Genomic DNA, 21,882 nt, shown 5'->3' with positions numbered 1-21,882 from the left:
TAGCGTCCGTTTTCCATGCTAGCATGGGTTGGACGGTTTAACTGGGGTCTGTGAAGCCAGAAGGCTTCATCAGGCCCAGTCAGATTTGGCAGTGTTTCTACGGCTGGATGCCCTTCCTAACGCCAACCACTCCGTGAGTGTAGTGGGTGCTCTTTACGTGTCACCTGCACAGGTGCCAGACAGAGCTGGCAAATGGCCACGAACGGATGGTGTTTTTACGTGCCACCGGCACGGGGGCCAGGCGAGGCTGGCAACGGACACGAACAGATGGTGCTTTTACGTGCTACCGGCACGGGGGCCAGGCGAGGCTGGCAACGGACACGAGCGGATGGTGCTTTTACGTGCTACCAGCACGGGGGCCAGGCGATATATATATCAATATGTAGCAAATAATTCACAAAAAAAACAATTTGTGAAGATATCATTGACCAGTAATCGCCCATGCACACCAGCCTCCCGTCTCTGTGCCACAGATGTTATCCAAGGGAAAGGCAAAAGGCCGATACAGCTTGGCACCAGTGACGTCGCAACTCATTTCTACAGCTGAGTGAACTGGAGCAACATGAAATAAAGTGTCTTGCTCAAGAACACACAACACACAGCCTGGTCTGGGAATCAAACTCACTACCTCAGGATTGTAAGCCTGACACTCTAACCACTGAGCCATGTACCTTTATATATATATAAGGTGCTGTGCCGTGGTATTGAACCTGAAGCCAAGTGGTTGCAAAGTCAGCTTGTTAACCACATGCTATTTCTAGCATATCAAGCCATGTGGAGATTCCCTTTTTTTTTATTTTGTGGTTTGTATTCTGACTTTGGTTGTGGTCGATGTTGTTGTTTAACTGTAGGTCTTCACTGATTGAGCTGACCCATGATCAGAGACATTCCATGCATGACCATCTCATTTTGTTAGGAATATGAAGGACTGCAGTACATAACGTATCCTGTCATTTTGTAAAGATAGAAGAGATGATTTTTAAGGAGATTTGGTAGCTATTTCTAGCGGGTTGAGCGACCATGTAGAAACTCCCCTGTGTTGAAAGAAGATGACGATGGTGGTGGCGGAGAGGAGCAGTTATCGAACTGGCAACTGATGACAATTATTTCCTTTGATCCCAGCGCTGGGATCGAACTCTCGTACCTCATTTTGTAATCTTACCTCAGCAAAAACTTTAGCCTCTCCCTCTGTCTCATTATACACCTGGCTGATAAACTGATAAGGATCGCATCCCACTTTTTATTTATGTATGTGTGTGCATGAGTGTGTGTGTGTTTTTGAAGTGGGAGAATGATGGAGAGGAGGAAGATAAAGGAGAGTGGTAGAATACAACATCATCATCATCATCATCATCAACAACAACAGGATATATATCTTTATATATAAAAGTGAAGTTATGTGTCTGTCTCCTACGATTTAGATTCCTAACTACTCCCACATTTTGCGGTGCAGTTTAACCAAAACCGGGTATCTTATTAGTCGTGATTCATATTGAGCACTTCTGGGTATTAGCGCACGTCTACGATGAGTCTACGATTTAAAAAATAATTTACCATCATTTTTTTCCATTTTAATGCATTTTTTCGCTATTATATAAGGGAAGTAACTCTAAAAATGTCTACCATGAGTCAACGATTTAAAAAAAAAATTTACCATCATTTTTTTCCATTTTTAATGCATTTTTTTGCTATTTTTTGGCTATAACTCTCTAAAAATGCTTATATAGTTATTTCCCTTACAAATCCGAGCAACGCCGTGCGATACTGCTAGTATATATATATATATATATATAATACGCCATCCAAATTCGGGTATGTAAAGAAGCCCCTGTGATTTCATGTGTCTTCCCTCCTCTTCCCTTATTCCCCCCCACACTTTCTCGCCATCCTTTCTTTTGTCTCTCTTCCCTCTTCATGTGTAAAACATTATCGTCGTTTAATCGCTCGGCCCTGTTGTTACATCACAGTATTCTCTCTCTCTCCCACCCCGCCTCCCACTCTATAAAGCCTCTCTTTATCGTTTCCCCCCTCCCACTCCGTCTTCTACTCTGCGCTCTTTCGCTTCCCTCGTCTTCGTAGTCCCTCTTTTTTTCTTTCTTTCGCCGTCTCCTCTCTTCTCTTCTCTCCATTCCGTTCGGTTACGAAACGTTGAGTTTCTCTGGGTTAAAACTTCAACGCCGTCAAGAACAACACTGGAGCTTTAAGCATTGCTGCAGTGGCTCCCCCTACATCGGAGTGCAATCACAGTCACAGCGACTCCTCTCTCTCTCTCTCTCTCTCTCTTCCTCCTCGGAGTGCAGTTGTCACAGCCACACTCCTGTACCGACCCCCTCCCACCATAACATTGGCGTGCAGACACCACCACCACCACCACCACAACCACAACCACAACCACAGCCACCACACTCCTGCAACTGACCTCCGCGCTGGAGTGCAGACACCACAGCTCCGTCACTCCACACTCCTTTTTTTTACTCTCCTTGGGTCAGCTCGGTCTCTCTACAGCCACTGCTGCAGTGGCTCCCTCCTACGCTCGAGTGCAGACATTGCAACCACACTCCTATAACCCTCCCTATCTAAGGTAATCTACATTTCCTTCTCTCTCTCTCTCTTCACCATTTCTATTGAACCGTGACATTTGTTTCGATAATTTACTAATATATATATGTATATATATATATGTGTATATATAGCATGCATAAGTATCTACTACAGTAACTCTCAATGTGTGTATGAATGTTTACATGTATGTTTATATATTTATATGTATAAGGAAAAGAAAAATTATAGCATAATTTATCATACTACATATATATAATTATAGTATAATTTATAATAAATTATAGTATGTATTTCTATGTATAAATATCGGTATGCGTGCATTTGTTATGTATACATTTTATATTAAGGAGCATTCGTTCAGAAGAGTATTATTGTTTCATGTCAACATTGGTCGTTGTTCGTCACCTTGAAAATGTGTTTTCACTTTCGCCTCTTTTTTGTTTTTGTTGTTGTTGTTTTTTTTTTTTGTTTTTACCTTTCCTGTGACGTCACATCGCATGCAGACCACAACATTCCAAAAACACCTAATCACCAAAAAAATACCGTCGGCTTAATAATAATGTCTGATACCAAACCAGTGTAAGAAAGCTGCATATATTAAGAGTTGAGTTGACTGTTATTAGCATTTGCTGTTGAAAACCAGTTTAAATATTAAATATCAGGTGCCTTCGTCTGTACAAGTTGGTGCAATATTTAGCTTATTTCCTGCTTACGCAGTTGCACAATGGACAAACAAACTCTATTACACCTCAGCTTCATACAAATCTCACCGACATTCGGCTTAATTTATCGCTCTACGCAGGTTACTACATATATATATATATATATATATATATATATATATATATATGTCATTTTAAGCCAGTTTTTTCCGTGCGCTCTTTTGTTGGTCGGGTCGTTCTCTAGAACAGTGGTGTCTTGCCATTTATTGTTTGTTAGGCCTTTGTCATCGCCTTCGTGAAGTCCAACCTTCTGAGACCAGTTCTCATCCCTTCATCCTAAGTCTTCCCTCGTTCCCCTTCCGTACGTCCCTTCCACTTTGGTCTACTCGACACTTCGTCCCGACCGTCAGCCTTCTTCTTTTCGTTCGTAATCACATGTCCATTCTAGGTCACCCAGTTTTTGTTTGTTTCCCTTCAGCCCATTTCTGCTCCGTTGTTCATTCATGCACACATTAACATTACACATCCTGCGGAACATATTTGCCTCAGTTTCTTTCTTTTTCTCTCTCTCTCTCTCTTCCATCCTTCAAACATCCATCCCTCCTATTCGATGCCCATGTTTCGTTTACGACACCGCACAAGCATCATACAGTCTGTCCTTCTCTTGGAGACATAGCATCTTTGTTTTTAGGTCACCTAGGTTACGGAAGCTATCAGACCTACATTTACCTCGGGACCATCCGATCATTTGATAACAGTTCATCGTACGGATGCACTTACTACTAACTATTTCGCATCTACCACAAAATATTTCTTCTCCCTGTGTTTGTAATTCTACTGCATGTCTAGCGTGCATCTATAGTTTATATTTCGTACAAAGTATAGAGTTTCTCTCAACTCTTAAACTACACGTTGTGTTCGACCATCTCCAAGATCTCTAAAACTTTTGACTTTGCAGGTTACATGCACACTCACAACTAAATGCACCCGTGTGTGCATGTAGGGTGGGGGTCTCAGGCCAGCAGTATTTTGGGGTCTGTGGATACGCTGTAAAGCTAAACCCCTTAGGAGCGAGAAACCCAGGCTAACCCCATAAACCGGCCTACCGCACTATAATATTAACTGCTCTACATCTTAGAGTGCTTCTCCTCCGGATTGATGTATTTCTACAAACGATTTTATATATATAGTGACACGCATACATACATAATCTAAACATACATGTGATGCCTGTGGTGTGTAGAGTGTGTACTCTGATCGTTATTGATTTCTTCCCTCGCCGCAATGTTTTAATTTAATCTCTCAGATAAAGAGGTGTAATCTCTGCAGGGAGGGAGCATGTTTACATCCTGGCACGGCGGCCTTTTTCACTCTGACCTGACCTTACCTTTTACAAATATCAAACGTCACCCCTGCCACAACAACACTCACACGTGTCTTTCACCATTCTCGTGTCTGCTTTGTATGAATGCGTGCATCCTTCTCATCTTTCACCCTCGACGGTTTCAGACGTCTGCAGAGGAAGCACAAAACGAAGCTAGGAGCCAAAGCAGTTGTTGTTTTGATGTCAATGATCAAAAGGGTTTTAACTAGTCATCTCTCTTTTTCGCTGGCAGTTAAGTGTTGTGTGAAAGAGATTTAGCTGTTATTTCTAGCTTAACGAGCAGACCTTTGATCAAAGACATTCCAGTCATAACCATCCCATATTTTCGTGTATCCATGACAACATTTATCTACTGCATCATTCCTTTTGATTTTAAGACGGTAGAGTGTGATTTGAGATTTAGCTGTTATTTCTAGCTTAACGAGCAGACCTTTGATCAAAGACATTCCAGTCATAACCATCCCATATTTTCGTGTATCCATGACAACATTTATCTACTGCATCATTCCTTTTGATTTTAAGACGGTAGAGTGTGATTTGAGATTTGGCTGTTATTTCTAGCAAGTGAAGCGACCACAAATTTGAAAGCTTCACCTGCGATATTGACACATTGGGAGAATTCTGATCTATTTATGATGTGGCTTTCTGTTAATAAATACTCTTTTCTGCTCTAGGCACAAGGCCTGAAATTTATAGATATTCATTTAACGAGTTTTTTTTATCACAGACAGGTGTAGTATCACTGTAGGTGTATTGTTGTTTCTGTGTACAGGTATGTATTGCTGTAAGTGATTCTCAGGTCAAGTTTCTACCTGCCATAAAATTAATGTAAACCTGTCTTTACATGTTCTATTCATGGTATTGTTGGACTCCCCTCCCCCATCCTTCATACCTGCTTCTTCAAATGAGAAAGGTAGACACTGTTGAAATATGACATCCTGTGAAAACCACCGGTCAGTCTTACCTGGAGAAATGGAAGAAATTACCAGTTTGTATATACATATGTATCTATGAGTATATTTGTGCATGGTATTAATCTTTCTGTGTATGTTTGTGTGCAGGTGTGTGTATGTATGTGTGTGTGTGTGTGTGTTTTCATATGCTAATCTTGTTTTCTCACCAAATTATTCCTCTCTCCTCTCTCTCTGCGTCAGTATTAGTTGTGATCACCTAAATTAGAAATCAGCTGGTTGAGGACCCCACAAAATACCCTGTACTATTTGTAGTTTGCTCTGAGTTCAGACCTTTCCGATGTCAACTTAACATTTCATTCTTCAAGGGTTGTTAAGATAATTACAAACCAACATTTATTCAGCTGTATCCTCCCACAAATATTTACAGTGGCCTTTTTCCAAGCTTAGAAAAATCCTCATTATCTCTTCCATCATTTTTTTTTTGTATTTGTTTTACCATGTTTTTATAGATATCACCCCCTCTCCCCCCTCTCTCTCAATCCACCCACTGAGCTATGCTATTCATTTACCTTGGCTGTCTTCTCAATTACAGAACTACTTAGCTGATATTACACTGTTTATACATAGCTAAATCCACCCACAGAACTATCTGGGGGTAACTTTTCATCATGAAGACCCACTTATGTACGCACCCTTTGTTGATATTTAATAAGGGTGGTTGGTGGATTGGCAGAATTGTCAGAGTATTGGACAAGATGCCTTGAAGTAATTGTTCTGGCTCACTACACCCTGAGTTCAAATCCCACTTTGAATCAGCTTTGCCTTTCATAATTCTGATGTTGATAAAATAAGGTACCAGTCACGTACCGGGGTCTGTTTAACCCTTTAACTTTCAGATCACTCTGTCAAATGTAATGATTATTTATTCACATTGTTTTGAATTAATTATGCTTTATCTCATAGCTTTGAGATTTCACTGATGTGTTTGTTTACTTTGAGAATGACATTGCAGGGTAGTTGCGAGAGCTCTGATCTGGTCAGTTTGAACATAGAACAGGTAGAATATTTGGGCCTGATATGGCCGTTTTGAATGTTAAAGGGGTTAAATTGGCGGCTGACCCCTTCCTCTAAAGTTTGTGGTCTTGTGTCTATGTTAGAAATGGTAAATAATAAGTTAGTTCAATTTGAATTCAGTTCACACCTTTCACTGCACCTTGTACAAATTGTAGCAGATCATACATTTGTCGTGTATAACAGTATATAATTAAGTGTATTACTGGTTTTATAATTAGTGTAATACCTAACTGTGTTTTTATTTCAATTTAGTATTTAACTATTGTGTATATTGTCATGCAGTGTATATCTATAGTATATCTATACTATATAATGTAGTATATAACTATGGTATGCTGTATTGTATATAACTGTGGTATGTTGTGTACTCAATAATTGTGGTATATAATATAGTGCAGTGTTTAACTGTGGTATATAGTATACTGTAGTCTATTAATGATATATAATGTAGTGTAGAACAGTGCTTCTCAAAGTGGTGGTCCACGGACCAGTACTGGTCTGTGAGCCATCAGCTGCCTGTACGCGGTGAGTTTCCAGAAAAGAAAGAAACATTATAAAATGTTTATGTAGTGTTGTATTATTTGTTTACAAAATAAATCTAAGATAAAAAATTGTCAGCTTTTACTATATTCATTATATATATTGTTTCCAGTATAAATTAATATTACTGGTCCCTGGCACACTGGAAAAAAACCCTGCCAGTACACCACATCAGATAATTTGAGAAGCACTGGTGTAGAATATATCAGTGGTATATTATATAGTGTTCTTGAGCAAAACACTTCACTTCACGTTGCTCCAGTCCACTCAGCTGGCAAACAGGAGTAACGCTGTGATGGACTGGCATCCCGTCCAGCTGGGGAGCACACACACCATAGAAACCGGGAAACTGGGCCCATGAGCCTGGCTAGGCTTTAAAAGGGCGCATTTATTTATATTTTTATATTATATAGCGTAGAGGATATTTGTGATGTATATGGTGCAGTGTGAATTATATCTTTGTTATATAATGTTCTGTAATGGAGAATATAACTGTACAATGATATGGGTATACAGTAACCCCTTGACTATTGTGGGTGTTACTTTCCAAAACCTCCCACAGAAATGAGTAAAATCTAAAAAAATCTAAATACCAATCGGTTGCAGAAAGCCGTGATGTACTGAGGACCCTGCGATGTGCTGAGTGCGTGATAGGTGAATCGTGATGTACTGAGTGTGCACTAGGTGAACTGCAATATGGCAAGGAGTTACTGGATACACATAGAGGGGTACATACATGCATTGGCATAAACACATACATATTCTGACAAACACACACACACTTATATACTGACAGGCACTCACACACACACACTAACAGATACACATAGACGCAAATGCACATAAATTTACAGACGCAAGATAAACATATACTGAGACACATACAATCATGCATGCAGAGACATGTACACACACACACACATACATACATACACTCATAGACACTTATCTCAGGTTGTCTGTGTAGATAAAAGAACACTGAACTGATTTGGCTGAAAAGTGACCCCAAAAAGGTCAAGAGGACCTCAATATAATTTTTAAGAAAGCCAAAACATCTCACCAAAATTCAGACACGGAATGAAATTGCTCTTGGGACTGGATATTCAAAAAAGGAACGGTTCTAACAAAATGCATTAGAATTACTCCTAAATGATGTTATCACCATCATCATAATTCTACGTCTGTTTTTCCATGACAGCATGGGTTAGATGTGTCATGACAGTCCAGTTATTTCTTATTCAGAGTTACTGTCCTTTTAGACAAACTGGAGGTCTATGTCTCGCTTGTCTGTTTAATTTTTGGCAAAGTTTCTATGGTTCAAATCTCTTTATCCTTGGAAAGACTAAAGAGTTCCCTCTGTCCTACATTGTCTCGGTTTCTCCGTTTGTCTGTCCTTGTTTGTCCCCTCCGTGTGGCCCCTTGTGGGCAGTATAGAAATAAGATATGGCTGGTTTAAATATTAAAGGGGTTAACATCCATTTCCCATACTGGCATGAAAGAGAGGGAGAGAGAGAAAGAAAGAAAGAGGTTTACAATTAGGGAACACATATGGATCTACTCACTGCCATTTCTCATTGTCTTTTGGCATCGTTTTTCATTCGGTCTCGTCTCTTTCTGATCTCATTGTTTCATGCCACATTTTCCTCGCTTCCCCTCCTCTATGAATACCTTCCACATGTAGCACTTCTCTTAGTCATTACTTAATGATGTATCTGTGCCACACTAATAATAATCACATCTCTTGCCTATATTAAATATCAGGTGATGCCTTTTAATTTCAAACCCTTTCTCTCTGCTCCCTTGTGCTCTGCTTTTCATTCTTGGTTAACATTATATTCTAACACAGACCCTTCATCTAAGGGCCGTATGACCCTTGGCAGGATCCATATAAGATTTTGTTGCAACAAATCGCTTATACTTCTACAATACATAAAATATTTTAATTTTTTTTATACAGTTCCTAATGATATTTAATTATATTTAATAGGCATAAGAGTGGCTGTGTGGTAAGTAGCTTGCTTACGAACCACATGGTTCCAGGTTCAGTCCCACTGCGTGGCACCTTGGGCAAGTGTCTTCTATAGCCTCGGGCCGACCAAAGCCTTGTGAGTGGATTTGGTAGACGGGAACTGAAAGAAGCCCGTCATATATATGTATATCATCATCATCATCATCATCGTTTAGCGTCCGCTTTCCATGCTAGCATGGGTTGGACGGGTCAACTGGGGTCTGTGAAGCTGGAAGGCTTCGTCAGGCCCAGTCAGATCTGGCAGTGTTTCTACGGCTGGATGCCCTTCCTAACGCCAACCACTCCGCGAGTGTATATATATGTATATATATATATATATATATGTATGTGTGTGTATATGTTTGTGTGTCTGCATTTGTTCCCCCAACATTGCTTGACAACTGATGCTGGTGTGTTTACGTCGCCGTAACTTAGCAGTTCGGCAAAAGAGACTGATAGAATAAGTACAAGGCTTACAAAGAATAAGTCCTGGGGTCGATTTGCTCGACTAAAGGCAGTGCTCCAGCATGGCCACAGTCAAATGACTGAAACAAGTAAAAGAGTGAAAGATATAAATGTAATAAGCTTTTTTTAAACATCGCATGGCTATGGGTGAGGGTCTTGTTGAGCAAAACAGAAATCAAAGGGGTCTGCAGGTAAAAGAAATGGTTGGGCACCACAGTTCTTATGGATTGTGCTTGCTTGGTTTCTCTCTAGTATCTGCATGCATGTTGCACTCAATACCTGTGTGTCATTACTGTGCAGCACCACATTTTTTACTCGTTAATTCATCCACTTTAATCAGGAAGCCTAATAAGGTGGCGAGCTGGCAGAATCATTAGCACACACTGAGCAGTATTTCGCCTGTCCTCACACTCTGAGTTCAAATTCCACCAAGGTCGACTTTACTTTTCATCCTTTCGGGGTCGATGAAATAAATACTGTTGGAGTACTGGGGTTGATGTAATCTGTTTCTTTATTGCCCACAAGGGGCTAAACATAGAGGGGATAAACAAGGACAGACAAACGGATTAAGTCGATAACATCGACCCCAGTGCGTAGCTGGTCCTTAATTTATCGACCCCGAAAGGATGAAAGGAAAAGTTGACCTCGGCGGAATTTGAACTCAGAACGTCAAGACAGACGAAATACAGCTACGCATTTCGCCCGGCGTGCTACCGATTCTGTAATCGACTAGTCCCCTCCCCCCAAATATCAGGCCTTGTGCCTATAGTAGAAAGGATTAATAGGGAAGCCTTTATTACTGACAGAATTTACAACTTCCTAAACCTTGACAACCTTTCCAGTCCCTATACTTTCGTAACACCCATCTCCCTCCCACATTAATCAAATCCTTTAACCAACAGAAACCATCAACTATGGCTTGTCAGGTATCTGACATGAATTGGCTGTCCCCTAGTTAACTATGTAGGTGTAGCCATCAAATCTGAAACTCATTGTTTTGTTAGCTTGCTAGTGACCCCATGTACACATGGAGTCCCCTTTACCTGTATTGGGTACACAATATCAAGTCCTAGCTTTCCTTTTTCCTGTGTATTGACAAAAGCCTCTTCCAGGATGGCATGGCATTTTGTGCCTTCTTACTGACTAACTTTTTTTTCTTCTGTATTCCCTTTAGAAATATGGCATTTCTCAGACAAATGCAAGTTGGCTAATCCTATTCTGAATTCACCCTTCTTAGTTAAATTTAAGATTAAACCCACCAATTTCAGGGTTTTGAAGCTGTGCTTTCTCCCCTGCCTTTGTACCAGTTTATGATGATAGGGTCATTGAAGATAGCATGTTCACTTAACCTGTTAGACGTAGCAGCCAAATCTTTAAATCACACCCTGCTATTGTAAAGAATGGAAGGCCACATTGGATAATAATATAGATTCATTATGTCTGAATAAAGGACAGGATAATCATAACCGAATTGCTTTTGATTATAGATCTGCTCAGTCAGGACTGGCTTTCGGGTTAGACATTAACAGCATAAATAATTCATTTTTGTTCATTCTCGAGCCATCCCTGGCTCATAAGGGCTGGTTTCCCAGTTTCCTTGGTGTATAGGTTCCCCACCTGGACGGGATGCCAGTCCATCACAGGTGAGCTGCAAGAGGAAAGAGTGAGAGAAAGTTGTGGCGAAAGAGTCAGCAGAAGTTCGCCATTACCTTCTGCCGGAGCCGCATGGAGCTTAGGTGTTTCGCTCATAAACACACACATCGCCCAGTCTGAGATTCGAACCCGTGATCCCTCGACCGTGAGTCTGCTGTTCTAATCACTAGGCCTATGCTTCCACAGCATAAATAATTCCCCTATAGTGGTGCTCCAGCATGGCCACGGCTCTTGAGCTGAAACTATTAAAAGAATAACAGAATATGCCAGATGCTTTCAACACCCCAAGAAACTCTGTGATAGACCTGCTGTTTTTCCTGATAGACCTGTCCTCATTTCCTTGTTAATGTTTATCATATTGAAGCTAATCTCAGAAGCTGGTACCTCTGTTGGATCCCTTGTTATCCCATTCAAGCTCATCTCACAGAAGCACTTCCATGCCTCTTTCTTTTCTTATATAATAATAATAATAATGAAATTATTGTATACAGTGCTCAGGTGCACCACAACTTGTCAAAAGTGCGTTTAAAGCATATGCAGTAATGTACAAATGTCTGGGAAGTGAACAGTGTATGAGTCAGATACATGCTTGCGTGTGTATGGAGGGGAGAAAATCAGGTGTAGTGTTGGCGAATCTCAGGAAGCGTGGAAGATTTGAAGGATGCAGTGCTCCGACAACCAACAACTGATGCCAGCAGTGTTGTTGAAGACTTCACTTAATCACCATTTTATTTCATATCACCGCTCTACTTGGCAATTCAAAATATTTCACTTTATTCATCTCTCTTCAGATTTTCTCCTGGTTAGATCCGCCTCATATCTTCTTTCCTGATAAACTTCTTGCTATTAATCTCTACATCCCACTTTCTTCCACTCATTCCCAAACCATCTCTTATCCACAACCTCACTGGTTCCTTGCTTCATTAGAAAAACCTGTCATGCAGCATCTTGTATCTTAAAAAGACTCAGATTTCAACTTTATAACCGTTTCTTCAACTTATCAAAACACCCCCCTCCTAATTTTATTTGGAAGTTTTTCTAAACAAGAAGATTTTTTTTTTTTAGAAAACTTCCATATTTTCTTTCTCTTGTGTTTTGTTTCAAAGTCTGCCTCATCCTCAAACTAAAATCACTAACCCATGCTTAGGAGTAAATTCTTCAGCAGGAAATCAGTAGATATACTCAGCCACCAACCTATTTTGTTTTCTGCTAAATACAAAGTCTGTTTGGCTCTCATCTCCCCTCCAGTGGCAAATGACTGGATGATTTGTTAATTAACTCAACTCAAGCTTCTGTTGCAGATTGGTTAAGGTCATTTGCACTGCAACCCTCCACAAATCATGATTCTCTCTTTCTTGCACCATGGCCATAACTTCCTGACATGATCATTAAAATTGACATAAAATTTTCCTGTAAAACCTCATAAAACTTCTTTTTTTGGTTGCTAATATGATCATTAAAACTGTTACCAATTTCTTACCGAAAATAGAGGTCACAGATTCTCATATATTCATTGTCGTCATCGCTACCGCCACCACCACCACCACCACTATTTTACATGTGTTTTCCATGCTGCCATGGGTTGGCTGGTTTGACCAGAGCTGGCAAGTTAGCTGTAGCAAGTTCCAGTCTGATTTGGCATGGTTTCTACAGCTGGATGCCCTTCCTAATGCCAACCACTTTACAGTGCATGCTGGATGCCTTTCCTGTGCCAAAGTATGCAAATTACACATGTTCAATTCAGGCAATTTTTCATATAAATACATTCCTAATGCCTGTTATTCTTTCTTTGTCTTTCTACTCATATATATATAATATATATATATAATATATATATATATATATAAGAAGCAGCACTGGTGTTGGTGCCATATAAAAAGCACTAATGATAGTGCTGTGTATAAAATACTGGTGCCGATGCCAAGTAAAAGGCACCCAGTACCCTCTGTAAAGTGGTTCGCATTAGGAAGGACATCCAGCTGTAGAAATAAACTACGGAACCTCGTGTGGCTCCGGGCTTTGCCAGTTCCTGTCCAACCGTCCAACCCATGCCAGTGTGAAATTATGATGATAATGAATATATATATATATATATATATATATATATCATCATGTAACGTCCGTTTTCCATACTGGCATGGGTTCGATTGCTTGACTGAGGACTGGGAAGCCAGGAGGCTGCACATGGCTCCAGTCTGATCTGGCAAGGTTTCTACAGCTGGATGCCCTTCCAAACACCAGCCACTTCAAGAGTATAGTGGGTGCTTTTTACATGCCACCGGCATGGGGACCAGTCGGGTGGCAGTGCTGGCATTGACTATGCTCGAATGGTGCTTTTATGTGCCACCAGCACAGGAGACATGAGGCGCAATGGCCCAGTGGTTAGAGCAGCGGACTCGTGGTTGTAGGATCGCGGTTTCGATTCCCAGGCAGGGCGTTGTAAGTGTTTATTGAGTGAAAAGACCTAAAGCTCGATGAGGCTCCGGCAGGGGGTGGTGGCGATGATCCCTGCTGTACTCTTTCGCCACAACTTTCTCTCACTCTTTCTTCTGCTGACCTGCTTGCTTAGTCAGCGGGGTGGCGTCATTTAAAGGCTAAAACAATGCGAAGTGCATTGTGGCCAGCGATGTGTAGCAACATCTGATAGCCTGGTCGGTCATGGTGATTATGGTGATATCATCATCATCATCATCATCATCATTTAACGTCCGCTTTCCATGCTAGCATGGGTTGGACGGTTCAACTGGGGTCTGGGGAGCCCGAAGGCTGCACCAGGCCAGTCAGATCTGGCAGTGTTTCTACAGCTGGGTGCCCTTCCTAACGCCAACCACTCTGAGAGTGTAGTGGGTGATTTTATGTGCCACCGACACAGGTGCCAGACGAGGCTGGCGAACGGCCACGCTCGGATGGTGTTTTTTTTTTTTGTTTTTTTTTATATATATATATATATAGAGAGAGAGAGAGAGAGATACCACATTATTTTCCAACACACCTGTCATGGCAAATCCAGCCTGTTTGTCTCAACTCTTTTTTACTGCTTGTTAACATAAATTCTTTTCCTTTGTATTTCCGTAGCTGCCTGGAAAATTATCAAGACATGGCTAAGTCCCGAAGCAGTTCAGAAAATAAAATTTGTTGACAAAGGCACAATTCAAGAATTTATCAGTCGAGATAAACTGATGGAGCAAATGGGAGGAACGGTAATTAAAATATTCTTGCTGTCTTCTGTTTTAACTTAATTAGTAATATTTGTATCTTGTATCTTGCTTTGAGTGGAGAATTAACTCTTCTGTTGCTCATAAAGAGGTTTTTTTATAAAAGCCAAAATGAAAATTGGTCATTATAAATTATTTGAAGAACTTTCACCTGTTAATAATAATGAACTAATTGTATACAGTGCCCAGGTGCACAACAGCTCATCAGGAAAAGTATAGGCGCAGGGGTGGCTGTGTGGTAAGAAGCTTGTTTCCCAACCACATGGTTCCGAGTTCAGTCCCACTGCGTGGCACCTTGGACAGGTGTCTTCTACTATAGCCTCGGACCAACCAAACCCTTGTGAGTGGATTTGGTAGATGGAAACTGAAAGAAGCCTGTCGTATGTGTGTGTGTGTATCTATTTGTTTGTGTGCCTGTGTTTGTCCTCCCATCATTGCTTGACAACCGATGTTGGTGTGGTTACGTTTTTGTAACTTAGTGGTTCGGTCAAAGCACTAGGCTTACAAAGAATACGTCCTGGGGTCAATTTCTTCGACTGAAAGGCAGTGCTCCAGCATGGCTGCAGTCAAATGAATGAAATGAATAAAAGAAAAAAAAAAGTGCGTGAACAGTGAATGTGTTGTTTATAGAAAAATGTGTTGGGAGACATCTGGTGTACTGTTGGTGAATTTCAGGAACCACGGAAATTTTGAAGAATGTTTTCTGAAATAGTGTTTAACCCTTTCATTACCAACCCTGTTGAAACTGCCTCTGGCTCTTTAGAACAAATGTCTTTTTTTCATAAGTTTTGAATTAAAATCTTCCACCAAACCTTTAGTCACAATTTACATTCCTAACACTAGCTTAATGATAAAGTTATTTTACTAAATTCTTTGTTATATTTAAAGTAATTGAAAGAAACACAGAGCATCTCAAAATAAATACACTAACGAAAAGGTTAACCTCATTACTGTTGTTGACATTTAAGTAATATGTTTTAACGAATGCAGAGAATGAGAGATGTTATCGCTTGACCCTGTTACTCCATTGTTGGTGTGAATCTAAAGTTGAAGTTAGAAAGAGAAATATTTCATTCTTTGAGACTAGAATCAAGTGTATCATTAACTGGTGAAGGCTTTCTGAATCTTCATAAGAAGTTTGTATGCCATGGCTTTGGGACCTTGGGTGCCTTGTTGTTGGTTGTGGTCATGATTTGTACATCAGTGTTGTTATAAGTGATGGTTTGAATATATTCACAAGACCAAGTTCTCAGGCCTACCATCAGACAATGTGTATGTTGGTAGCATAAACCACTTGGTGGTAAATGCAAGTTCCTGGTACTGGTAATATAACTGGCTCTGTCCAATAATGCTGCAGTATAATCTAACAGTATAGAAGATAATAGTAAGGTAGGAAGCTGGTGGAATCGTTAGCATGTCAGGCAAAATGCTTAGCAGTATTTCATCTGTCTTTATGTTCTGAGTTCAAATTCTGCCAAGGTAAGATTTGCCTTTCATCCTTTCGGGGTTGATAAAATAAGTACCAGTTGAGTTCAGGGGTCGGTGTCATCGATTTACTCCCTCAAAATTGCTGGCCTTGTGCCAAATTTTCAAACTGATATAGGAGATAGCCTGATCTGTGACAGAGTGTGGGATAAGGATTAAATGACCTTGTTAACCTCTTCAAAGACAATATCTGATGCATCCTAATTGAGTTGTGCTATTTTGTGCATCTTAGGATAAGTTCCACTCCAGTTACACTGCGAGTGGGACCATGTTTTGTGAACCAGACACTGTGACCAACAGCAAAATTTCACCTGATGGCGCATCAAGTTCAAGAAAGGTAAGTTGAGTTTCTTTAAGGAATTTGGATGTCAATAAAATATTCTTCTATTTTTGTTGATCTCACAGTTGCTTGCATGATTATGTATCTTTGAGGAATTGAAATATATGCAAAACATGTCTGGAGTAATTATCATGTCTGCTAAACATCAGACAATCCTTGAGCTCATTAGTTTAATTATTTCCAGTTTGGATTAAGACATTGATGTGTCAATTCAATTAAAAAAACACTAAAATAAAACCAACAAAAAAACCCAACCTTTTTGCTTTTTATTTTGAATTTTTGGTTGAGTTTAGTAATGTTTAGTACAGTTTAGTCTTGTTTAATTAAAGTTGTGCTCGTTACATTTAATAAAATAGCACTTACTTCACTCTGTGTGTTTGTGTGTGTGTGTTGTGTGCGTGTGTGTCTGATCTCAGGTGTTTTGTCTGAAAGGAGATCTATCATGTCTCACTTCACATTTTACATACATTCACACCCAGTTTCCTCTGTAAGAATCTTCCGTTTAATGTGGCTCCACAGAAGGGCAACTGGTGTAATTGCATGAAACGTTTCAGACATTTACAGAAAGAAAGAATGCTACCAAAGATGTTACCAAACATTTTCAAGAGGTGCAGTCTTCCACCTTGCCAGCTCTTGTCAAATTGTTCAACCTGTGCCAGCATCGAACGTGGAGGTGCAATGGCCCAGTGGTTAGAGCAGCGGACTTGCAGTCAGAGGATCGCGGTTTCGATTCCCTGACCGGGTGTTGTGTGTATTTATTGAGCGAAAACACCTAAAGCTCCACGAGGCTCCGGCAGGAGGTGGTGGCGATCCCTGCTGTACTCTTTCTCCACAACTTTCCCTCACTCTTTCTTCCTGTTTCTTGAGTAATGCTGCGATGGACTGGCATCCCGTCCAGCTGGGGGGGAACACATACGCCATAGAGACCGGGAAACCGGGCCCATGAGCCTGGCTAGGCTTGAAAAGGGTGAAAAAAAAATGCCAGCATCGAAGGAGGACATTAAATGATGATGTGATGATGTGTCTAATTTTGACAGATGCAACATATACCAGATATTCTATGGTTTTAGAATATCCTTGGGTCAGTCCTGATCCAGCTGACTATGATTAAAAGAATCTTTTTTTTTATATCCATCTGTGATTATTCCATTTTTTCCCAAAGAGACCTGCCACTATTTCTTGTCGGTCAGGGGACATGTTGAGTTTTCACTTCAGCTGTGTCATATGTTGTTATTACAATGACCCCCAGTTCACCCCAATCTCAGCAGGATTTATCTAAGACTGTCATCCTCAACCAATTTCTAAAGGTTCTAGTTTAACCCTTTAGTATTTCAGATTGCTCTGTCAGATGGAATGCTTACTTGTTAATTCTCATTGTTTTAAATCCATTGCACATCATCTTGTAACTCCGGGATTTTGATGGTGTCACTGTTTACTTTGAGAATGATTTTGTAGGGTAGGTGTGAGAGGCCAGATCTGGCTGGTTTCCACATGAAACAACTGGAACATTTTGGCCTGATATGGCTGGTTTAAATGCTAAAGGGTCAAAAAAAAAAAAAAAAGGTCAGTCGTTGATTTCTTCATGCCTCTTGTATCTGAGATGCAGTTTGACATCAATTTTCTCTGCAGAAATATTCACAGGAGATTTGTAAAAATAATGATTGCTATCAATGAATTGATAGAAAACATCCATATCTCACCTTTATTGAAGTTTTTGATCTTTAAAATTTTCCTGGTTGGCATGTTTCTTCTGATGCTAACTGTACATTGAATATTAATATTCTCTTTTCAAGACTGTTTTTGGTTTCAATGTCTGTTAGTAATCCTTCTCCTTTCTTTGGTGTCTGATTCTTGATTTTGCCAGTCATTCAGACTTTGTTTTCTGATTTCTTTGAAATGAAGAACTAGTTTATTAATAGTTATCGCCGAGCTAATATGGCAGTCCAGAAATATAGGATGAATGCTGCCGTTGATTAGCTCCAAGAGGTCATCGCCTCTAGCTAGCTATGTGACACACAAACCTGTGTCCATTATAACCTTCGAACAGGGGAGGTCAGCCGCTTCTCCTTGCTGGTCAGGCATCTGCAGACTAGTTTCAGGGTATTTGCCCCTTATCAATGCAGAGTAAACAAACCCAGCAGGCTTCACTACTGACTGTCTGTTCGAAGGATTATTTACCTAAATTCAGTGGAATACATCCACTGGTTTTCAAAAATAGAAATATTATTATTTGTAAGTCTCTCTACGAGAGACTCTAAGAACTAATTTGTTAACCATTATCACGAGAACCTTGCACCATATCCTGTATTCTATTATAACCCCATTCACATTTGTGGATGCAATACAAATCAACATGGTGGCAGAACTGTTAGATTGCAGGGCTAAATTCTTAGTAGCATTTCATGTGTCTTTATGTTCTGAGTTCAAATTCTGCCAAGGTTGATTTACCTTTCTTCCTTTTAGGGTCAATAAGATAAGTACCAGTTGAGTGCTGGGGTCGATGTAATTGACTTGATCCCGTCTCCTGAAATTGTCGACCTCGTACCAAAATTTGAAACCAACATAAATTGACACCAGTGCTCAATTGGTACTTATATTTTATTGGGCCCGAAAGGATAAAAGGCAAAGTTAACCTTGGTAGGATTTGAACTCAGAATGTAAAAGATCGTAACTAACTTCTACTGTCATTCTGTTGGTTACTCTACTGACTCTACCAACTCAGACAAACAGTTTCATAGTAAGAAGGACAAACCTGAATTGAATCCCCTTAGAAAACAAAGAACATTACGGAGGCTGCGATGCTTTCATAGAATTTCACTGGAGAAGATTATCAGCTGCGTTAAAATGGATTCCACTGTTTACTTAGAGTGTTTCATTTTACTCTCGAACCCGACCCCCTTCACCTTTCATTCATTTTCCCCCTTATGGTAGACTCGCTGTGTCTGTGTGTGCGTGACAGCCATCGTGGTTTTTCTCTCTATATGCTGTATGCCGTCACTATAGAGTTGAGAGGAACTAATTCTGAACTTGGTTTGCAATTTCTTTCTTTCCGAAGGTGAAGATATCAGAACCAAGCTCATTACTTAGGAGCTACAGTTCAGATAGTTTCAAAGAAGGAAGTAGGCTGCCATTGGTAAGTGTGTCTTGGACCAAAGCTAGAGAATATTCTGTGTCATATTTAGTCCTTGCTTATATCTGTAACACTCACTTACCTTTCCAGTAGTCGTTTCAGTTTCAACTCGCCCACACACCTTTAACCCTCTCTTTCTGCTTTTTTTACCCGTTTTATGGATTTTATTTATTTCATTAATAATTACTGTTTAAAAAAAAAGCAAAAACAGAACAAAAGCGAAATCTTCTGTTCACTTTTCCAAAGGTAAGATTTTCTTACTAATATACCAATTCACTAAAAACACCGTTCTTTGTTTTTTTTCCTTAATTATCTCTTTGTCTTGCTTCATTTTACTTGGATAAATTATTATCTTTAAATTGATTTCTATCCATTTTTTTTGTCTTTCCTCTATGTTTTTTTGACTCTTTGCTAATACTAAACTTTTGACTATTTTTTTTTTGTGCAATTTAGGCAATATTTCAACAGCTTTATGGTTAGACTAGTTGTCTTTATAGTTATAATGTAATTATAATAATTTTAATTAATAAACTCTGATTTCATTAGTAACTGTACCTAAATCTATTGTCCAGTCTGGAAACCACTAAACCCCAGCAATATCAGTCAAGATACCATGAATCTTCTGTAATATTACTATATACACTCCAGTAATATCAGTATGTGTGCCACTTGGCTCCCAGTGTGTGCATGCACACACGTGAACACACATATGTATATACGAGGGTGTGCTGAAAAGTTCCTGGCTTTCGGTAAAAGAAAATATAGGAGGATCAGTTAATTATGATTTTATTCAATATATTCCCCTCCCAGATTCACACACTTATGGCAGTGGTCCTTCAGTTTCTCTAAGCTCTGTAAATGAACTTGGGACATTGGGCCTTCAACTGGGCCTTTCACGATACCCTTAAAGCCAGGAACTTTTCAGCACCTCCTCTTATATATAATTAATCTCTGATAATGTCAGGATACGTACCATCACAAGGCTGTAGTAGTAGCAATATAGATACCAATAAACTCCAGGCTATCAGCAGAAACCCCTATCAACTTCAGTAAATATCAAGTATATTAGGGCCTACATACTATGACGTTATCATGCAGCAAATGTCTGTCAATATTTTTTCTCAGCCGTTCTTTAACCCTTTCATTATCAACCCGGTTGAAACCGGTTGTGGCTCTGAGTGCAAATATTTTGTTTTCATAAGTTTTGAATTAAAATCTTTTATGTTCCTAACACTAGCTTAATGATAACAGAGCTATTTTACTAAATTCTTCGTTATATTTAAAGTAAATTGAAAGAAACACAGAGCATCTCAAAATAAATACAGTAACGAAAGGGTTAATTAATATTACCACTGTTTATTTTTACTTTCCCATGCTAGCATGGGTTTGATGGCAAGATTATTGAAGCATTGATTTAGAATCAGATGCCCTTCACATCACTAAATCTCGGCCAGTTTCTTGAGAAAGGGATCTCTTTTCATATGTCTTTGGAAGCACAAAGCCAGCAAGATATTTTGACAAGAGAAATAACAACAACAACACAGCACTGCTTGTGGCGTGTGCTTTTTGGAGAAATATAAATGTAAACAAGCATAGACGCATGAACATGCCTACATACTCACACACACACATATCATCATCATCATCATCATCGTTTAACGTCCGTTTTCCATGCTAGCATGGGTTGGACGGTTTAACTGGGGTCTGGGAAGCCAGGAGGCTGCACCAGACTCCAGTCTGATCCGGCAGTATTTCTACAGCTGGATGCCCTTCCTAACGCCGCTTGTTTACATTTATATTTCTCCAAAAAGCACACGCCACAAGCAGTGCTGTGTTGTTGTTGTTATTTCTCTTGTCAAAATATCTTGCTGGCTTTGTGCTTCCAAAGACATATGAAAAGAGATCCCTTTCTCAAGAAACTGGCCAAGATTTGAAAGAAACACAGAAATTAAAAAAGTCAATAAAAGAAAACGGAGAAGAAAAACTAAGAAGATGCTTGGTTTGTTTTATTTGTATTACAAATGGAAAAGTAATGCAAATTAAAAGATGGAAAAATATACCTATAGGAGTATAAAAGGAACGCCTCAACCAACAAAATAACCCCAAAATATCTCCCCAAAAAGATATTCTACATACATACATATGTCTTGATATAACAATATTTAAGTATCATCAATAATTATAACTTTAAAAGATTCAGTAATCTGTATTTTGTTATATCGAAACATATGTATGTATGTAGAATATTTTTGGGGGATATTTTGGGGGTTTATTTTGTTGGTTGAGGCAGTTCCTTTCATACTCCCATAGGTATATTTTCTCATCTTTTAATTTGCCTTTCCAATTGTAATACAAACAAAACAAACCAAGCATCTTCTTAGTTTTTCTTCTCCATTTTATTTTATTGACTTTTTAATTTCACGAGACCGGTTATACACATATATATTGAT

At 39.5% G+C, this 21,882-nt stretch overlaps 1 protein-coding gene across 4 annotated transcripts in view; it reads left to right on the top strand.

Annotated features, from left to right (window-relative positions):
• The window catches only part of LOC115218465 (motile sperm domain-containing protein 2), a 109,061-nt gene that overhangs the window by 74,872 nt on the left and 12,307 nt on the right, over positions 1-21,882 (top strand). For 2 of the 4 annotated variants that reach the window (XM_029788295.2, XM_029788296.2), the window contains exons 8-10: positions 14,338-14,462; positions 16,195-16,299; positions 19,358-19,435. In XM_029788295.2, the coding sequence (XP_029644155.1) occupies positions 14,338-14,462; positions 16,195-16,299; positions 19,358-19,435 (308 nt within the window). The remainder of the gene's footprint in view (positions 1-14,337; positions 14,463-16,194; positions 16,300-19,357; positions 19,436-21,882) is intronic. The other 2 variants (XM_036508464.1, XM_029788297.2) reach the window with 2 other exon arrangements.

Source organism: Octopus sinensis, linkage group LG13 (genome assembly GCF_006345805.1).
Source record: "Octopus sinensis linkage group LG13, ASM634580v1, whole genome shotgun sequence".
NCBI classification, from domain to species: domain Eukaryota; kingdom Metazoa; phylum Mollusca; class Cephalopoda; order Octopoda; family Octopodidae; genus Octopus; species Octopus sinensis.
The sequence above is the reverse complement of the archived record's forward strand: the minus strand, read 5'-3'. Positions and strand labels throughout refer to the sequence as shown.